The sequence below is a fragment of the Nicotiana tabacum genome, chromosome 1 (genome assembly GCF_000715075.1).
Source record: "Nicotiana tabacum cultivar K326 chromosome 1, ASM71507v2, whole genome shotgun sequence".
Lineage (NCBI taxonomy): Eukaryota > Viridiplantae > Streptophyta > Magnoliopsida > Solanales > Solanaceae > Nicotiana > Nicotiana tabacum.
In genome coordinates, this window is record NC_134080.1 from 221883143 (window position 1) to 221904057 (window position 20915).

The 20915-nt window shown below is 37.4% G+C and overlaps 3 protein-coding genes across 3 annotated transcripts; 1 reads left to right on the plus strand and 2 right to left on the minus strand.

Moving 5' to 3' along the window:
- Positions 1 to 2675: 2675 nt before the first annotated feature.
- On the minus strand, positions 2676 to 3104 carry LOC142164900 (uncharacterized). The gene has a single exon (XM_075223608.1). The coding sequence runs from the start codon at positions 3102 to 3104 to the stop codon at positions 2676 to 2678; it is 429 nt and encodes a 142-aa protein (XP_075079709.1).
- A 12191-nt stretch (positions 3105 to 15295) lies between these two features.
- On the minus strand, positions 15296 to 15696 carry LOC142164908 (membrane protein PM19L-like). The gene is made up of 2 exons (XM_075223610.1): positions 15579 to 15696; positions 15296 to 15477 (listed from the first exon to the last, which is right to left on the minus strand). The coding sequence occupies exons 1-2, from the start codon at positions 15694 to 15696 to the stop codon at positions 15296 to 15298; spliced, it is 300 nt and encodes a 99-aa protein (XP_075079711.1).
- A 916-nt stretch (positions 15697 to 16612) lies between these two features.
- LOC107794040 (protein LIGHT-DEPENDENT SHORT HYPOCOTYLS 10-like) lies at positions 16613 to 17484 on the plus strand. The gene has a single exon (XM_016616499.2). The coding sequence runs from the start codon at positions 16752 to 16754 to the stop codon at positions 17280 to 17282; it is 531 nt and encodes a 176-aa protein (XP_016471985.1). The 5' UTR covers positions 16613 to 16751; the 3' UTR covers positions 17283 to 17484.
- Positions 17485 to 20915: the final 3431 nt, after the last annotated feature.

Here is a 20915-nt window from a genome sequence, read left to right on the forward strand (position 1 = left end):
AGCGATAGCCAACTGTTGTGCCTGCAACATTTCAAAAATAACTTGAAGACTAACTTCCTGTGTTTCCCGAGATGGGGTTTCTTGGGCTTCCTGTTGGCCACCATATTGTATGCTTCTGTCAGTACGTGAGGTTTCGTCGACCTGCTGCGCGTCCTGTGAATCCGCGTCTGCTAGAATCGGCCCTGGTACTTTATCGGGGTTCTGTGGTGGTGCGCCAACGACTGGAACAGCCACCCCATTTTCTCCATGGTTTTCGAGGTTGTCATTCTCAACTCTGTTCACTAAGCTAGACATTTTGACCTGAAATCGAAGATCTTGGACAAGAAAAAGTGTGAAATATAACTTGCGTTGTGTACTGAAACCAACAAGAAAATAACCACTATTATTTTTAGCCCCACGGTAGGTGCCAAACTGTTTACCGTGAAAATGGTAATGACAATTAAATTTGTTAATGGGATTCTAAAAATATGTGATCTATTTTTATGCTAGTTTTTTAAGCACTTGATGCTAGATATGTGAAGCATAACGGCGAAATACGAACTAAAATCAGAGTAATAATCAAACCGAGGGGCTAGCTTTTCGGGCCTCAGACTGACCGATGAGGGGCCTCGAGGTCGATATCTGGGCTCGGGCTCGAGCTATCGGGGGTAATCAAGGAAGTGCTAACAGTTAGGATATCATCAAGGGAGACTCTTTATGGCCAATAACAAGCGATAAATGAGGAACAAGTGTGGAAGTAATAAGCAATAGCAACAATATCGAGAGAATGTGTTAGATAGAGAATAAATAGTTCTTGTATATTTTGTGTATGATAGATTTTAAATACTCTTGCCTTATGTTTTGATGATCTAACAAACTTACTATTAAGAACCAGATAGGGAACCTGACCTACTTGGATTGCTGCAAACTTTAATGGATTCCAGCTAAAGATGAACTGCTACAGCTTCAGGAGCTAGGAACCAAACAAGGACCTGATGCTCTTGTGGGTTCCTCACGGCAGTACAAAGTCAATTGGACACAGATGGAAATGAAGTGACCGACGACACTGTTTCTGCCGCACTGCACTACACTATCAGCCCACTCATTCTCTAACTAAACAAAGTACTCACATCATTTCAAGTGATGTGATCAAGATGTACCCAATGAGCTTTATACAAAAATATCACTAGAAGGGTTCTATTTCTCATCCAAGCCTCTTGCAAAAATAGAGAAATCATCCTCACAAACCTGAAGAACAAGGTTGAACGCCACTACGGACAAGTTCCTAAAAGATAGATTGTCGCTATCCTAGTTGAGTTGTAACCTTGTTGTTGTACTTATTGTATCTCCTAAACCGCTTACCTAGAAGCATTCTGATTAGGAATCCTCTTGTAAATCCGTAAACACGTTGAGTTTATGTTGTGACTAGATTTAGTCATGAGAAAAAGTCTTTGTAATCGTAGAGTTACAAAGTGGCTTGTGGTGATAGCATCACAAGATAGAAAAAGCCTTTGTAACTAGGATAGTCACAAAGTTGCTTGTGGTAAAGGTACCACAAGTTAGTTAAGTAAATCCTTTGCAATAGGAATTATTGTAAAGTGGCTTGTAATATGTAAGATTACAAGTTAGTGAAGTTAAAAGCCTACAGGTGTAGGTCGTGGTTTTTTTATCCCCTTGTGTGGGATTTTTCCACGTAAAAATCCTCTGCCTCATTTACTTACTGTTTTATTATGTGCTCTCAGCAGAATCTTGTAGAGGACCAGGTACTCTATAATTTTTGGTGGATCCATACGAACTAATAGTGTAGAATAGTTGGAGCAACATCAGCCCCTTACAAAGTGATGAGGATTCCCTTTATATAGGAGGGGAAATCCAACATAGTATAAAAATGCATTAATTATAAAGATATGGAGATGGGACGGCTAGATGCGACACCTTGATACAGGCTCCGGGCAGACCGACTTTGTCAGACTTAGCCGCGTGCCTATGGAATCCCCTATTTTACTCTAGCCTTGATCAATATTCTCTTCGGGTCGGACCTTGACGAGCTTCGAAGGAGGAAACTCAGTCACAGCTTCGCGTCCTCGAGGCCTCGAGGTGTTCTTCCGAAGTGACTTAACAGCAAGAAATTGGACCCTCTAATTTTGCCGCATACACCAACTGTTCCCACATCTGTTTTGAGCAATAGAGGAATTTTTATCTTGGGCAATCTGGAATAAATTTGGGTATATCTCCATGAGTGGAATATTGTTTAACCATTTATCCTTCCAGAAACTAATGTTCAAACCATTCCCATCCTTGAAAGATACTTTCTCAAAGAATTCATTTCCCAACTTGTTGATCTGCTGCCAAAGACCTACCCTATGAGATGACATAGATGTGTTTGTTCTCTAGTTGTCCCTTCTACCATGTTTAGCAACAATTACTTCTTTCCAAAGGCTTAACTCATTTGCACCGAACCTCCATAGTCATTTCATAAACAAACTTTTGTTGTGTAAGGCCAAATCTCTAATACCCAGACCTCTATTGCATTTTGATTGTGTGACTTTGGAACACTTGACGAGATGGTATTTGTGGGAGCTGTTGTTTACTTCCCAGAGAAAGTCTCTCCTGATCTTGTCTAACTTCTTAAGTACCTTGATATGGATGGGAAATAATGACATGTAGTAAGTGGGAGTGGGATACTATCAAGGACACTATTGATGAGAGTTAGTCTCCCTCCCATGGAAAGATACTGCAGCCTTTTCAAACTTTCTAATGATCCCATTCCAGATTTCAGTGTTCTTGTATCTGGCACCAAGGAAGAGACCTAGATACGTGGTAGGGAGTGACCCAATTGTACAACCCATAATGTTGGACAGTTCTTCTAGGTTAGGCACATCATTAACTAGGTACATGATACTTTTCAACACGGTGATATGTAAACCTGATAGTGCTTCAAAGAGGAGAAGTGTCAAATTCAGATACAGTAGTTGTGATGTAACAGGCTGACAAAAGATTAGTGTATCATCAGCATATAGCAAATGTGACATTGTGATCGAGTTCCCGATATTAGTATCCACATTGAAGCCCTTAATCCACTGTAACTGATTGGCCTTATCCAGCATTTTGCTCCGTCCTTCCATTGCTATAATGAAAAAAAAGGGAGAGGGGATCTCCTTGCCTTATCCCTTTTTGAGGAGAGAAGAAATCCACTAGACCCCTATAGACTATCACGGAGTATTTCACAGTTAAGATGCTGAATATGATCCATCTTATAAATTTGTCTCCGAATCCCATTATCCTAATAATAAAGATGAGATAGGACCAGTTTAGCTGGTCAAATGCCTTTTCTATGTCAAGCTTGCACATCACACCAGGTTCACGACTTTTAATCCTCCAATCAAGGGTTTCATTGGCAATCAGTAATGCGTTTGTGATTTGCCTATGTTTTATGAAGGCATTTTGGTGGGTTGAGACCAGCTTTCCAATAAACTTCTTCAGTCTCTCTGCTAGAAGCTTCGAGATAATTTTGTGCACACTTCCTGTGAGTCTAATTGGTTTATAATCTATCAACTCCATGGCTCCTTTCTTCTTGGGAATTAGTGCAATGAATGAAGCATTGCATGATTTAATCATTTGGCAGTTATGGTGGAAGTGGTTGAGAGCCCCCAATACTTATGGCTTGATAAAGTCCCATGCTTTTTGAAAGAACGCCATGGTAAACCCATCTAGACCTGGAGCTTTATCTGGGGCACAAGACTGGATAACAACATGGACTTCTTCTTCGTCGAAAACTGCTTCTAACATTTCGTTGTCAATTACTGAAATTTTGGCCACTTTCTCAAAATTGGTTGTAGGTCTCTAAACTTCATTTTCAGTATACAAGTTCTGGTAGTAATTTAGGATTTCTTCCTTGATCAACTCCTTGTCATCAATTACTTCACTGCCCACCTTAAGCTTGTCTATAGTGTAGTGTCTTTATTTGAATTGGCCAATTTTTGGAAGTATTTAGTGTTTCTGTCTCCCTCTTTGATCCACCAGCATCTAGACTTTTGTCTCCATGAAATCTCTTCAGCTTTGGCTAAGTTCTGCAGCTCCAATTTCAAACTCAGAATCCTTTGCCTTTCAGATTGTGTAGACTCTATTTTCTATAGCCTGCTCTAGGACTAAAAGTTCATCAAGTGATTTTCCTCTTCTATCATCCATTCTTCCATAAACTCTCTGTTCCATTTGCTTATATCCTTTTTCAGGTTCCTCAATTTTTAGACGAAAATAAAATCAGGCGAGCCACCAATCATGTAGTTCTGCCACCATCCTTTATCATATCAATGAACCCATCTTGCTGTAGCCACATGTTCTCGAACTTAAAGTAGGATGTTATTGCTTCCCACTCACCACACTCCAGTAGTAATGGCTTGTGATCAGAGATAACTCTTGGAAGTGCTATCTGTTTGATAGCTTTGAAACTTTCATTCCACTCCGAGGAGATTAGAAACCGATCAATTCTGGAAGCCTGGAGAGAGTCTTATCCCCTTTATTATGTATATTGTGCCCTTTGAAGAGGTAAATCGATTAATTCAAGGTCTAATATAATGTCTCTCATGGCTCTGGATCTTCTAGTACAGTTGAATCGTTCATACTCGAACCTGCAAACATTAAATCATCACTGCTCCCAGCTCCTGCCAAAACTCCTCCCTCTCTATGTTTGAATATGGACCATACACACCTTTAAAGCACCACTTGAGAATCTACCTTGATAGGAATCAAAACACCTCCATAGTCTCTTATCCCATAGAACAATAATACTCCCTCTGGTACCACTTGCCTTCAACTCTTTCCCTTCAGCCTATCTATTCCCCCATACTTGGTGAACTATACCTGCAGGCCAGTTCTCTGTTTTAGTTTCTTGAAGACACAAAATATCAGGTTTCCATGTGCGGACCAGTGAACTAATAATGGTCCGTTTATTATTATCTACTCTGAGGCCCCTTGTTTGATGACATTTGTTGATACCAGAGTTACTAGCTAGATGAAAATCGGATATATCTGCTTCACTTGAGACAATGGAGGATTCTACAGAGGGATGGATACTTGGGGACCGTATTCAAGTAAAAGTAAGCAAATGAGGGTTCATATGTGTTATGCGAGTAGCGAGGCAAGTAGATCACCCTTAGCTATCTAAACTTACTATTTAACTAATAGCCCCGTTTGGCCATGCTGCAAAAATCAGCTTATTTTGAGAAGTGTTTTTTTTCAAAAATGCTTTTCTCAAAAGTACTTTTGGTGAGAAGCAGTTTGTGTTTGGCTAATTAGTTTGAAAAGCACTTCTGAGCAGCAATTAGTGTTTGGCCAAGCTTTAAAAAACTGCTTCTAAGTGTATTTTTCTCAAAAATGCTTCTCAAAAAGTGCTTTTGGAGAGAAGCTACTTTTTTCTGTTTCTCCAAAACTGCTTCTGCTTCTTCTCAAAAGCACTTTTTTCCTTCCAAAAGCTTGACCAAACACCTCAATTTTTGGCCAAAAGTGCTTTTGGCAGAAAAACACTTTTGACCAAAAAGAAGATTAGCCAAACAGATTATAAGTATATATTGATTTTAAAACATCTATGAAGGGCTGAAGACAAGAAAGTGGATCATATTGAAGATTAGTGACACAGGGAGGGTTTCTAATGGCCTACTGATGTGTTCTGTTTGCTACATTGCTCATAGATTCTCCAATATGCTTCTGCACCTGTCAATGCGAAAGATGAGCTTAGTACTGAACCTGAAATGTCTCATTTCAATTTTCTTTCTCTTGAATCTGATGTACAAAACAACAACATTTTGTGGCTTTTATGGCGGAAAAAACACATGTGGAGGGTGAAATAGGTTCTTCTATTAGTTCTGACATACTAAAAGTAACACCATAAATGGAGATGCGTCTATGTTCTTGATCGTCTGTCTCTTTTGTTGTGACTATCTCTATTCCGTGAATGCGAGATGCTTTATACATTAGGCTGTCCTTTTTTACACTATCAACAAAATTGAACGGATAAAACCTTGTGCACACCTGTATTTACACGAAACCACATTGGTACAAGTGTTAAAAGCAAATGTTGTTAATCTTTTGTTTCGGTGTAAATATTGAGTTTATATAAACATTCTCCAAATGAGATCGCTAACTAACAGAATTATTCATGTAACTTGTTTGTGTCATGACAACACATAAAATTACTATCAGCTTAGTAATTATATTAATTACGGATATGATAACTTCCTCAGTCATAAAAAGTGACTTTTTTTTTTCCCTGGAAAAAATAACGTTATTATTAGGATATATAGCTAAAGAAGTTGCTATAAATTCAATTTTTAACTAGCAATATATGAACTGGGGTATTGTTTAACGAGAAGAGCCGCGGTGGCCGCCTTGAAGTACAATTTTCATCGAGCGGAAGGTAAATTCCTTTGCAGACGATTTAAATATGTGACGAGATATTGAAAGTGACAGTGGCTTTGTTGCCACGATCCACTGAAATTTTTGCACATAAATGATCTACATTCTTATGTCTCTTGAAGTTAACAAGAAAACGAGCAATAATGGTTTTCATTTCCACAAAGTTTCACTCAGATAATAAATCTAATACTAACTGATATTATGAGTAACTTCTCTTATTCTAGTAATTTATGTTCAATAATTATAGACTTTTCGATTTTGTTAGCCTATGAGGTCATTTTGTTCGAAATTTATGCGGGAGAACACGATTCTACACAAAATGCACAGATCTAACTTTTCTACTAAAATATTGCTTTCTCTGAGAGGAAGCAGTACTCTTAAATCTTAATAATTTTTTTAAAAGTCTTAATAATCAAGAAGGCAGTAATATTGTCATGAAATTAAAACTTTCAATGACCAAGAATTCATTGTTTTTTCATAGTACCCTTTTAGTTTCTATGTTTAAAAAGCGAGAAAAAACAAAAAACAAAAAACAAAGTTTAATATCTATATATAGCTAATATAATTTTTTTCAGTATTAGATCGCTTGTTTATAAAAAAAAAAAGGTAAGAGTAGCAACATATAGAATAAATCAAATTATCTGCTGCAACAGAATATAATACATGTATACAAATTCTTTACCTTGTCATGTATATACTATAATTTATAATGGCATAATACATTCGGAGACACCTAAAGTTGACACAATCTTTCACTTAGACACTTAAACTAGGCCTCTTTCCAATTAGACACGTTTCTTAGGCAATTCTCATACCAATTAGACACAAAACTATGACATTGCAAAGAAAGTGTTTCTCAGTCTCCTTGAGCGCGTGAATGAAATAAACATGATATTTTTCAATTAATTAAATATTAAAAATGCATTTGACCACAAAAAACCCTATTTTCACTAAATCCCCCACCCCACCCACCCACCCACCCAAAAAACAAACTGTGTTTCGTCATCTTCTCCATTTTTCCACCATATCAGCTCCTCCACTATCTTAAACCTTCCTCCTCCGTAATAATACTCCAATAAGTCATCTTCTCCTCATAAATTACCTAGCAGCAACCATTTTTCATTTATCATTACCAACCCCCAATTCCAGAATCCCACCAAAACTTCTCCTCCAACCACCATAATATTTCACTGCCATAACACCAAAAAGTAAATAAAGTTGCAGGAAAAAAATCATCAAGCAGAACTATCAATCTCAAATAAAGACAACTAAAAAGTGGTGAACAAATGAGACCAACATCCTAATAAATAGAATAAAATTACTTGGCCATATGTAATTTTGATGTTTTTGCGGAAATTCTTGGCTTCGTTAAGGAGTTTGATAAATGAGTTTTATGAACTTTAGGCTTTGGAGTTTGGATCTGTTTGACGCCGCTTGCCAGACGAGATCAGACGACAAAAATTGGACAACAAAGAGGGAGCAGGGGTGATGTCGGCGACGGGATTGGAGACATCGACGAGTGGGGGAACGTTGGAGGTTGGGGACTAAGGGGGTATTTGTATTTTAGTGGAAATAACACTATATAGTTGAGGTGGATAGTAAGGTGGACAAAACAAATAATGTGGCACGATTTATAATGGTTACTTTTGCCACGTAGACGGAGATTGCAAAACACGCCCTTGGTTAATTAATAAGCCAGCAAAAAACGTGTCTAATTGGTATGAGAATTGCCTAAAAAACATGTCTAATTGGAAAGAGGCCTAATTTAAGTGTCTAAGTGAAAGAATATGCCAACTTTAGGTATCTCCGTATATATTATGCCATTTATAATATTCAAAAAGTAGAGGGTAACTCCATGGCTTGCCCATCTTACCAATGGAGGCAAGAAACTAGTCCTCGAAATGCTAAAGGTTAGTGGGTACGTAGTATTGAAATTAAAACGGGCGAATCGGATCCAGGATTTAGAGGTTCGGGTGCCACTGTTTAGATAAGCAGTATACCTACCTCTAGCCACAAAGACCGATAGAAAAGGCAGGTCATAAGATTTTTGTTACTCCGATTAGTTGATTAAGCCTTCTATTCAAAAAATACTGAAAAGACGCATCCAATTATAATATTTGCTTGAAAAGTAGCTTAACTACTAGAAATTATTGTTTTATTAGATTAGTTTACCTTCAGTAAAAAGGAGAAGAGCAAAGGAAAATGCAAAGAAGAGGCAACAAGCCAGAGCATTATTGCGTCCATACGATTTGAACTTGGGTTCTTTTGGAAAAGAAAGACTACAAAAGCCTAACTGAACCAGTGACACGTTTGTGAATTGCGGGTGGCACTTTAACTATATATACGTTTTAGCCTAGATATATACTTACATATTCAAAATTTTAGCTTAAGCAGTACCACCCCAAACTCTCAAGGTAGATCCGCCCCTGATCGAGATGCAGTTTAGAGTAAGAGTTTAGTCAAAGAAACAGATTTTAATTCTTGGGGTTTATGTGTTTGAATTAATTTGATGTATTACCGAAAGTTGGTGCCCAATTTGGCTGCGTTCGATGACGAACATTTGTTTAAGAGGGGGAGGATGTAACGATCCGGCCGGTCGTTTCATAAATTACCGCTTCATTTTCCCCATTTCTGCTTCTTTTTTATTGCCTTGTTCAGCTGTATTTGTGTTATTAAGCTGGTTGTCTCAGGTTCGGAGAGGTTTTGGTAAGGTTTGAGACACTTAATCTCTTTTGAGTAAGCTTAAGTTGGAAAAGTCAATCGGATGTTGACTTATGTGTTAACGATCTCGGAATTTGGTTTTTATGATTCGGAGGTGATTTGGGACTTAAGAGCGTGATCGGAATGTGTTTTGGAGATCCGGAGCAGATTTAGGCTTGAATTGGCGAAATTGAAATTTTGGCATTTTTCGGTTGGTAGCGGAGATTTTGATATAGCGGTCGGAATGGAACTCCGGAAGTTGGAGTAGGTCCGGTGTGTCATTTGTGACGTGTGTGCAAAATTTCAGGTCATTCAGACGAGGTTTGATACACTTTTTGATCGAAAAGGAATTTGGAAGTTTTTGGAATTCTTAGGCTTGAATCCGATATTAATTTGGTGTTTTGATGTTGTTTTGAGCGTTCCGAAGTTTGGAACAAGTTTGAATGAGGTTATGGGATGTGTTGGCATGTTTGGTTGGGGGCCCGAGGGCCTAGGGTGAGTTTCGGTTGGTTAAACGGATCAAATCCTTATTTTGAAAGTTGCAGATTTTCTGTTGTTCCTGTTGCAGACTTTTGGCCTTCGCGTTCGCGAAGGGATGAGTAGTGAGACAGTCAATTGGCCTTCGCGATGTTGGTACCGCGTTCGTGAAGGGTGAGGTTCAGTGTGCATCGCGAACACGATGAGGTTCCCGCGTTCGCGTAGAGTAATTGGAGCAGCTGGGGTCCTGGTCATTTGTGCTTCGCGTTCGCGCTAGGTGTGTTGCGTTCGCGATGGTCTGAGAAGCTTCGCGTTCACGCTTAGGAGGTCGCGTTCGTGAAGAAGGATTAAATGGTCAACGGATTTTTGTGCTTCGCGAACGCGAGGCTTTGACCGCGTTCGCGATTAAGGAATTTAAATCGCTGGGCAGAATGTTTAAATAGCCATTTTCGCGATTTTTGGCCATAGTTATCATTTTTGAGTTGGTTTTGGAGCTTCTTGGGGGGAGATTGAAGGGGGAATTCAAGAGAACTTCTTTGAAGTAAGATTATTGAACCTAAAACTCGATCCTATGATGATTCTTACTTGTTTAAACATGAAATTTGGGGGATTTGAAGCCAAAAATTGGGGAGTTAGGGCTTGAAAATTGGAGACTTTGATTTGAGGATTTGAGGGGTCGTTTGTAATCGGATTTTTATGTATTTGATATGTATGAACTCGTGAGAGTGTAAGGATTCCAGTTTTATGATTTTTATCGGAATCCGAGACGTGGTCACGGGGTCGGGTTTGGCCAATTTCGGGATTTTTAATGTAAATTGGTTATTTTCGAGTGGGCTTCGTTCCCTTAGCATATTTTGATGGTATAAATCTGTTTTTGGTTAGATTTGGATCATCCAGAGGCCGAGTCGAGAGGCAAAGACATCGCGGGCTAGAGTTTGAACCGGATTGAGGTAAGTAATGATTGTAAATGTTGTCCCGAGAGTATGAAACCCCGAATTTTACATCGTTGTGCTACTTTGAGTTGACACACACGTTAGATGATGAGCGTGAGGTCGTGCACCTTTGGGAATTGTGACTTGGTCCGTCCCGTACGACTTTTAAATTGCGTATTTGAGTGAAAACTGTTTGATATCATTGTGTTTTGGAAAGTATTATCATGTTTTGGGCTGAAAGCCATATTTGGGCCTCATGCCAACTGTTTTGGACCCTTAGAGGCTTTTTAATGCTATTCCTCATTGTTTTTACTTCATAATTGTACTCAATCATGCTGTATTCTACTATTTTCATAACTCAGTCATATTTTCTCCGTTTTCAATATTTCTAATAGATATTTTGGGCTGAGCATCATGTTTACTGTTGCCCGAGGGGCTTGAGAGAGTCTGACTGAGTGAGGCCGAGGGCCAGTATTGTGAGGATATTATGGGACCGGGTTGCGTGCCACAGCGGTGTTGTACTGATTCATAATTATGAGGCCGAGGGCCAGTTTGATTATGCGAGATGGCTTGATATAGCGCTTGGGCTGTAGGAGCCCCTCTGGAGTCTACACACCCCCAATGAGCGCGGGTACCCAGTGTGAGATGTTATATAGCCCGAGGGGCTGATGTTGTTCCATGTTATTGTCCGATGGGCTGATACGAGTGATTGTGAGATAGCCCGGAGGGCTGGTTCTATTGGTATTTTTCCCGAGGGGCTGATTTATGTTCTATCTTTTTCTCATTGTTTTCATTCACTCGTTTGAACTACTATAAGATGTTTTAAAGAGGTTTTCACTGAACTGAAACATTTTTACAAGTTTTACTGCTTTACTGCATTGTTCTGGATTTAAACTGTTTTGCTGTAGTGTTATGCTGTAGTTTACATATTTTCTTACTGCTCAGCTGTCTTTACTTTTTTTACTTACTGAGTTGGCGTACTCACATTACTCCCTGCACCCTGTGTGCATATCCAGGAGTCTCGGGTCACGCTAGCGAGTGCTAATTTGTCTTCCAGCAGGCTTTCGGGGTTGACTAGGTAGTTGTTTGGCGGTCGCAGCCCAGTGCTTCTCCTTCCTATTTTTATCCAGCTTTGTATTAGCTTTGTTTCAGACTATGTTGTCTTTTCATATTCCTAGACGAGTTATAGTTGCTCATGATTGGTGACACCCCGATGTCGGGCTGTATTTTGTTTTCGCACTGTTCTATTCCACCTTACATTTTGGGATGTTAGCTTATTAATAACTTTTAAATGACTTATTATAATTATTTGATTGGTTTTGAGGTTTGTATAGACTGGCCTACTCTCACACAATAGATGCCATCACGATCGGATCCGTTTTAGTATCATGGCACTGATGATAGGACTTAAATGTGGAAACTGCCATGTCTCTTGAACTTTTGTAAAGATCAAAGTGATTCGTCAAATAAAAGAGAACTTAGATATTGAGACTTTTAGTCGGTAAAAGACGACAAAAGCGAATAGTCCAAAGGTCTATTAGCAAACAACTTTTTCGAAAAATAACTAGCATATGTTTTTTTGGTTAAAATTAACGGGTAAATGAATACGCTAATTAAAAGAAATAATTTTTTTTTGTTCTGACAGATTTAAGCCATGTGATTTATGAAAGATTTTAAGAATTTTCTTTAATCAAATTTTTGATAAATTGAAAAAAAAAATTAAGTATATACTTATTACTTAATTATTCTTCCCCCTCCTCTGGCAATTAGTTTTAGTTTCTTTACGACTTTGGATGAATAATGCAATTTTAATTTTTCCCAATTATAAAGTCTATATTTGCTAGTAGGTGTGAAGTCAAATCATTCCTTTTTTTTTGCTTATAATATATATATTTTAGTGCGATCTGAACGCATTTTTACGGATTAGTTAAATGAATGTAATTTGACTTTAAAAATAAACATACCAAATATAATTATTATATTGCTCATACATTATAAAGGAAATGTGATGATTACTCATTAACCTCGTAATAATACAATTTAGATTATTTTCTACTAATTAAAGAACTATCCGTGGCATATAGTACTTGTTATACTTACCGTCGAAAGTTAAAACAATTGAAATTCCTACCTCTTTGCATTATTCTATCATGTCAATGAATTACTGAACTTTTAGTTGTTACTACCTACTCCGTTCCAATTTATGTGAACATGTTTGACTGAACACGAAATTTGAGAAAAAATAAAGACTTTTGAAATTTGTGGTCCTAAACAAGTCAAAAAGGGCTCAAAGTATTTGTATGTTTATAAAAGCTTCTTATTAAAGTTAGAATTATAAATTTAAGCTAAATTGTTTCCAAATTTAGAAAGGGCTCATTCTTTTTGAAACAGACAAAAAATAAAATAAAATAGGTTCACATAAACTGGAACGAAAGAAGTACTATTTATTGGAACAAACTAACATTCTGCGGTTGATAAGAATAACTTTAGAAACACTGTGATAAATAAGCCTTTTGATCATCCGAAAAAAATACTCCCTCCATTTCAATTTATGTGAACATGTTTGACTGGACACAACTTATTTAAGCCTTCTTTTATCTTTCTCTCCAAAGAATCTCCACTATTCCCCTTAAAGTATGATATGACAGGGAAAGATGCTTTGTCTCTTAACAAAATGCACAAAACAGGCCAAATAGCTTTCTTTCTCAGGTGTTTCTAATGTTCCCACTATATATATATATATATATATATATATATATATATATATATATATATATATATATATATATATATATATATATATACTTGGTGATTAATACAAAATTTACTTACCAAAAAAAAGAAGAAATCATCTAAAGTTATTTTGTTTATGCTGCATGAATTTGATTCCTAATTTTCTATCCACTTTATTAACTGTGTTAGATCACACCTTTGAATTCAATGCCCTTATTTGGTATCCCACCTAGGATTCTACCTGTAATTAGTGGCGGAGTCAGAATTTTCATTAAGGAGTATCAAAATATATAAAAGCAAACATATCAGGAAATTAAGGGGAGTTAATACATAATATATACATATAATTTATTTTCGTACCTACCTACACAATGTATTTTTTCCACGAAGGGATGTTATTTAACACCCCTTCCTATAAGGTGGCTCCGCCCCTGCTTGTAACTCTATATGTAATATATCTTCTTTGCCCTTCCAAGATCAGGGTAAGGTTGCGTACACCTTACCTCCCCAAACCCCATTTTTAAAAACCGGGTTGTTGTTGTTGTTGTTGTTGTTGTTGTGCGAATTATGTATTTTCTTCCCTGAATTAAGAAAGAAAATATATAAATTATCTGTCGTTTTTTTTTATTTCTGTTGAAATTTGAAGTCTGATTCTTATGGTTTTCAGTTTTCACCGATTCATTAACCGCTATGCGACCCACCAAAAATAATCTTAAGAAAAGGAAACAAAGATAGACAAGAAAAACACAACTAGAGTTAAGTCTTAAAATTTTTAGACAAAATGGACAAAAGAAGATCACTTCTAGGAAAGACACTCATCTACCTTAATTCTATGCAGTGCCTAATATTCCAGTTGAATTTGAAAAGGACAGCCAAAATGTTTTGACTGGACATAATTAACAAAAGAAAGAAATATTTTTGAAATTAACTAGTCGTTTAAATATACTATTATTATATTTGTGTTATTATAAAACTTTTAAAATTAGTGGTCTTAAATATGCCATGAATTGGTGTAACTATAAAATTATATTTTAGGGTAAAATTGAAAGTTTAAGGTTAATTATCTTACGTATTAAAAAATTTATTCTTTTCTGAAATAGTCTAAGAAAGAAATATCACATAAAATAAAATTGCGGGAGCAAAATTAGTGCAGGAGATACATGTAGTTGTTATGTCGAGAAGGAGACAAATTCCAAAAATAAAGAAGATAAAGAACTCCAAATTTTAATGTGGAAAATCCTTCAAATTGGCAACATACATGAATTACATGTGTATTTGAAGGATTTTTCACGTCAAATTTAATGTTTTTTATCTTTTCTATTTTCTATTTTCTCGACATGTCAGTAGCTTGATTGGATTATCCATATCATATTCAAACCTGCCACTATAATCCGGTCAAAACAAAAATTATACTGAATAATTTAGCCGAGAATTTAGGTGGATATGTCTGCTGATCACTCAAGTACTAATGAGACTTATTGGTCCTTAATTTTTCTTCCATTATTTTAATTCCTCTATTTAGCTAGTCATGAGATCAGGGCTTACGGGTTCTAAGCCGTAAAAATAATCTCTTGCAGAAATATAGGGTAAGGCTGCGTACAATAAACCCTTATGATCCGATTCAAGAACGAAGCTACATTCACTTAAGGGTGGTCAATGATGGGGCATTTGCATTTATACCCGCAATTTGGGTCACGTTTTAACTTATGCCCGCTTTGCAAAAACAATTGCAAGCGTACTCACTTTTTCGCGTAACTTCAGCATACGGAGCTGAAGTAGCAAAGACAATCACGCAAAACTTCAGCATTCTAGTAGACGGGACTGAAGTGTGCCGACGTTTTTGTTTTGTAACTGACAAACTTCAGCTCTAGAGTTGAAGTTTTGTTTTTGTTACTGGGGAACTCCAGCTCTAGAGATGAAGTTTTTGTTTTGTAATTGTCGAACTTCAGCTCTAGAGCTGAAGTTTTTGTTTTGTAATTGTCGAACTTCTGAAGTTACTGAGAAAGTTTTTATTTTTGTAATTGGGAAACTTCAGCTCTAGAGCTGAAGTTTTTGTTTTGTAACTAGCGAAGTTTTTGAGCAGCAATGGCCCAAGAGATGATATCCGAAGAAGCAGCACTAGCCAAACTTTGAGTATTCCATTTTCTGAGATGAACAAACCCCGCTAGCATAGAGGAAGCACCCATGACTCCACCAATCAATGCAAACATCAACATAAAACTTGTTGATGGATTCCCTCCTAAATCTGTTACATAATTCACATTGAACAGACACAAAATTAAACAAACTATACTATCAAACAGAGCTCAACACAAACATTATTTTATGAAGAAGTAACTAACATACGAGGGTGATTTTGTTCGCCATTGATGTATTTATCAAGTGACCAGCCAATTAAATAAACTACCAAGTTTATGACTAAGAATGGTCCCATTAGGCTTCTGCCACCCCTTCCGTTCGCCATTATTTGATTAACTTAATTAAGGTCAGCTGAGAGTAATTAGAGTTCCACTGCTTTTGCGTGTAGTATTGATGGTTGCATGTCTGGTTTTTTCCTGAAAATAGGAGTTGAGTTTTTTGGTTGTTAGGATACGTGGTCGCTTCAAGAGGACTCCATTGCTGCACTATACAGGTGTTACAACTTGAGGAGGAGAAGGGGAGGAGAAAGGGGGCTGAAATTGTTTAAAAAATGAGTATAAATTAATTTTTTTTAAAAAATGGGTATAGGTTAAATGAGGGCGACCAAATAGGACGCCCCGTGCAATTATTACTCAATTGACCACCCTTTGTTGAAAAATTACACGGTTTATATAGGTAAAATATTAAATTTTAGAGGTATATAACATATATTGAACACCCTTTGTCGATAATTTTTTTTCACTTCGTTCAAGTTTAAACACCCTTAGAAAAATTCCTGGCTTCGCTACTGATCAGATCATTCCCCCGAATTCCATACATAGCCGGAGCTTTGTATACCGGACTGCCTTTTATTTAGCTAGTCAAACAATTGTATAATTAGGGTGAAAAACGTTAGCACTAGCTTTTCTTTCTTCTTTTGTGTTGTTTTTGCACCAGTCAAGAAATGACATGTTTCACATGTATTTAGTTTTCAAAATTACCAAAATTCAAATACAGCTAGAGCAATATAATTCGTGGGATTACTGAGTCGCTATCCCCTTTAAAAACATACTAATTGAGATCACGTTTTGGAAATTAGTGATAGATAATATTGACAAAATTACATACAATAATTGTAGATTATCGGAAAACGTATAGATAATGGCAATGTTAAACATTTTTTTTTTTACATGAAAAAGGCTAATAAAACATATGATGAAGCAGCTAGAAATCAACTCATATATGGCCCATTTCCTGTCAATCAATAGGTCCATATTGATGTGATTTCAACAATTTCATCCCTCCATTTTCACCTGTTTCCTTCAACCTTTGTTTAAACTCTCCATATTTCTCACACATTTAGGATCAATATTCTCGATCTATTTCAATTCCTCTCCAGTCATGTCAAGTAGTGATAGAGGCAAAGATTTAGCTGAGGGATCCTCAAGATCCCCAGGAGATCAATCGATAACAACACCTAGTCGATACGAGTCCCAAAAACGACGAGATTGGAACACTTTTAATCAGTACTTGAGGAATCAGAGGCAACCAATTCCGCTATCTCAGTGCAATGGCAACCACGTACTAGAGTTTCTTGGATACCTGGACCAGTTTGGAAAGACTAAGGTTCATTTACAAGGTTGTATGTTCTATGGACAACCCGAGCCACCGGCTCCTTGTACTTGTCCGCTCAGACAAGCTTGGGGAAGCCTTGATGCACTCATCGGTAGGCTTCGAGCTGCCTACGAAGAAAATGGCGGCTCGCCTGAGACGAATCCATTTGCTAGCACTGCGATTCGCGTGTATCTTAGGGAAGTGAAAGAGTGTCAAGCTAAGGCCCGTGGCATTGCGTATAAGAAGAAACAAAAGAAGGCTAGCCCTAGCACAGGAGATGATGATTCCAGTTCTACAGGGTTTCTCTCATTTTCTTGATCCACTAATGCAGTTATATATTGCCTTGTGCCTCCCCTCGAAAATATATAATTAAGTAAATAAAAGTCTGATCTTTAATCACTTAAGTTTCAAATGAAATGATCATACAAACACTTGTAACGCTATTCGAATAAGTGGATTTTGAGAAATTATGTAATTATGCAAAGTTTGAAATATGAGATCACTAAGGATTGTTGTGCCACTGCTAGGATCCAGAGTTCTCGAGTTTGAGCTTTGAAAATAAAAAGATTTTAGCCGGAAGAGCTTCCTCTTTACTGGTTTGATGCAGCGCGAATGCAACTTTAGTCTGAATCTTAATGTGGGTAGTGAAGAATAAGAGGGCAACCAAAAAAACAGAAAAAATAAAAGAAAAAAAAGAAACATGACAAAAACAGAAAAGAGAAGGAATTTTATTTGACACGTGAAAAAATGAAGAAGCTCGTGCTCTTTCTCGGTCTGTGCCAATAGCAAATTGGCCAAGAATTTACCCCTTTGATTTCCTCACTTTCTGCCATGAGTAAAGCTGTCTGCAATAAGATTCGAATATAGTAAACAAATCCTAGATAGATTATATGTCAGTTTATTTTGTTTACATTCTTTTTGGACTTTTGTCCCCCCCCCCCCCCCAATTGGCACACATACGTAGTAACTTGAGGTAAATACGCTTTTGCATGTCAAAAACTTATTTTGCAGACTGCTGGACAGAGCCAAACAAAAAACCTACTTGTGAGGGAATTCTAACTCGGCTACTAGACTGTGAATAGTGGCTATGATAGTAAAGTCACTTTTCAGTACATATATTTATATGATACATTCAATACATAACTAAAAGAATTTTTCCAAAAAGGTGAAGAATTTCCCTTGCTTTCCTTTTGCTTCCCTCGTGCGTGGCTCCGGAATCAAAATGTGATTCTTTTGGACTCAAAATGCTTTTTTGAGTGTAAAAAAAAAGTTACATTTCTATATAAAACACGGTTCATAACCGCATTTTGCATTAACGGCCGTTTGGGACGTTAAGGTAAAACGCGATTCATAACCGCATTTTATATAGAATGCTTTTTGAATTTTGATACAGCGTTTTACCTTTAGGTGATATGACAACTATATAAAACGCGATTTATTACTGCATTTTATATAAAACGCTTTAATTAACCGCGTTTTATGTATTTTGTGGCCCACCAGTAACTCTTCTGCGTTTAACTGACATAACAATAATTCAAATATGTAAAACGCCCTTTTAAACCGCATTTTACTTCCAAAATTTTGACCCCCCGGATTAGACATTGCCTTATTTAAAGACGTTAAGGGTTTTGAGAAAAATCATTCAGAAATACTCCAACTTCGTGATAAATTTTTCTTGTTGTTAAATTCTCAAGCTTTTTTCATAATGTCTGAAGAGCAAAAAGTAAGGGTTTCATTATATTGGGGGGGGGGATATTGGGGAGTGAGGTTGTGGTGGCGAATAACTCATTGAGCTATAGTTTATCTCCACAGAGTCATGTTAAGTTGCCACATACAATGGAGTATGATAGACTGGTATCGTTGTTATGCAATAAAATAAGGTTGAGCAAGCGTTCGGTGAATCTTAAAATAATCAAAAGATATCCGTATTCTATGACTCCGCAAAGGGTTGCTTGTTACGTTAAGTTTAACATCGAGGATGATGAAACTCTGAGAGATTTTTTGGGGACTCCGGATGAATACCGGGAACTTATTTTGATAAAAATATTGGAAATGTACGTGAAGCATGAAGACGTTCACAATAATGATGTTGCGTAGATTAGTGATAACCCTCAATCATCGGGTGGTTATTCTGGAGCAGTTGTAGCCCAACAGGTTCCGGCTGAAAGAGTTTGGCCGGATCTAAACTTATCTCCACGGGCGAACGAGGAGCGAGGAAATAATTCCTCTCCTACTTTACATAATCCACAAGACGATTGGTAAACTTCAATTTTCCTTTAGGTTACGATATTTATTTTTTGTTGTATTGAATTTGTATTAACACTTATATATTCCACAGGAGGTACCACCCAGATATGAATTTTACAAGTTATGACCCCACGCCTAGTTGGAATATGCGTTGGTGTGTTGGATCACTGTGGTCCATCTGGGAGGCATCGCTAACATGATAATGTCCATCATGGAATGTCAATACATTACGACTTGTAAGTGAAGTGATACAGCTATATGTAAAGTATTTTTACAATTTCAGTAGCTTATCATTTTGTTGTTTGTGTAGTGAAAACGAGCAACTTGATGGTCATGACCTCACTCAATTGCCCGTAGACGACGTATTTACTCGAAATTTGGCAGATGCGCAGAGTCAGGAAGATAATAGTGATTATGACAACAATGTCGATGAGTCTGGAGATGACACTCCCTTCCCTAACGAGGGTGATGATGAGGAGGACGTGAATGTCAAACCTGAGCTGACGATGGAGAATGCTCCACCTCCCATTAGACCAAAAGTGTACGAGTCCAATGTGCCATTTCATTCAAGGCATATTTCCTACCTTGATAATTTGCCAAGTATGCCAGATGTGGATGCCCTTATAAGGGATCTTGACGAAATTTGATCAGCAATATAGGATGAGTCTAGACCAACGGTGTTGGCAAATGGCATATTTTTTCCCGATAAAGCTCGTTTATCTAGGGCTTGTAAAATGTACAACGTAAGAGAGTGTCGTGAGATGATAGTATGAGAGTCAAGTCCGGAGGTACAAGATTGTTTGCCGTAGATGGTTTACGGGTTATCACTGGATGCTGTGTGCGAGCAAGAAGGAAACAAGGTTGTGAAAAGTGGATAAATATATTAGCGCCCACAATTGTGAAATGGGCACATTCAATGGGAATCACTTCACTTGGATGTTGACTTGATTTCTCTTCAACTGATTCCATACTTGGAAGTGTCCATTAGGTACAAGATCAAAGAGTGTATTACATCCATCCACCAGGAATATGGGTGTACTATTACCAAAAGAAAGGCATATCCCGGGCGCAAACGTGCATTTGAAATTGTTTATGGTGATTGGGATAAGTCATTTGCATCTCTACCCAGATAGATGGCCGCACTGAATCACTTCAATCCTGAGACTGTTGTTGAATGAAAGCTCGAGTAGAGTGCAAGAATCTCGGAATATATATTCAAATACGTGTTCTGGGCATTTAAACCAGCAATTGATGGTTTTTTTCATTGCCATCCGGTAATTTCCATAGACCATACTCATGTCTATGGAAAGTATGATATTAAGCTGTTGATCGTCGTTGCAGTAGATGCCAATGGACAAATATTTCCACTAGCTTTTGCCATCTGTGCCAATGAAAGCCAAGAGACGTAGACGTTATTTTTGAACCACTTGAAGCAGCACGTTGTCAAACCGTTAAGGTATTTATCTACTATCTGATCAGCATGGTGGTATATTAAGTTCTGTAGAGCATTTGCCTGAATGGCAGGAACCCTATGCATACCACCGTTACTGTGTGAGGCACCTAAAGACCAATTTCTAGAAGAAATATCCCAACAAAGACTTGCATAATTTACTATGGATGACTGCAATCGATCACCAGTAGTGCAAATTTAGGAGGCGCATAGAATCGATCCGGCAGTTAGACGAAAGAGCCTATAATTGGTTG

Excerpts from the sequence above, each read along its gene's own strand:
- LOC142164900 (XM_075223608.1), bottom strand. The coding sequence starts at position 3,104 with ATGGAAGGACGGAGCAAAATGCTGGATAAGGCCAATCAGTTACAGTGG.
- LOC142164908 (XM_075223610.1), bottom strand. The coding sequence starts at position 15,696 with ATGGCGAACGGAAGGGGTGGCAGAAGCCTAATGGGACCATTCTTAGTC. Across the intron at positions 15,478-15,578 it reads TGGCGAACAAAATCACCCTC|ATTTAGGAGGGAATCCATCA; the intron begins GTATGTTAGTTA and ends ATTATGTAACAG.
- LOC107794040 (XM_016616499.2), top strand. The coding sequence starts at position 16,752 with ATGTCAAGTAGTGATAGAGGCAAAGATTTAGCTGAGGGATCCTCAAGA.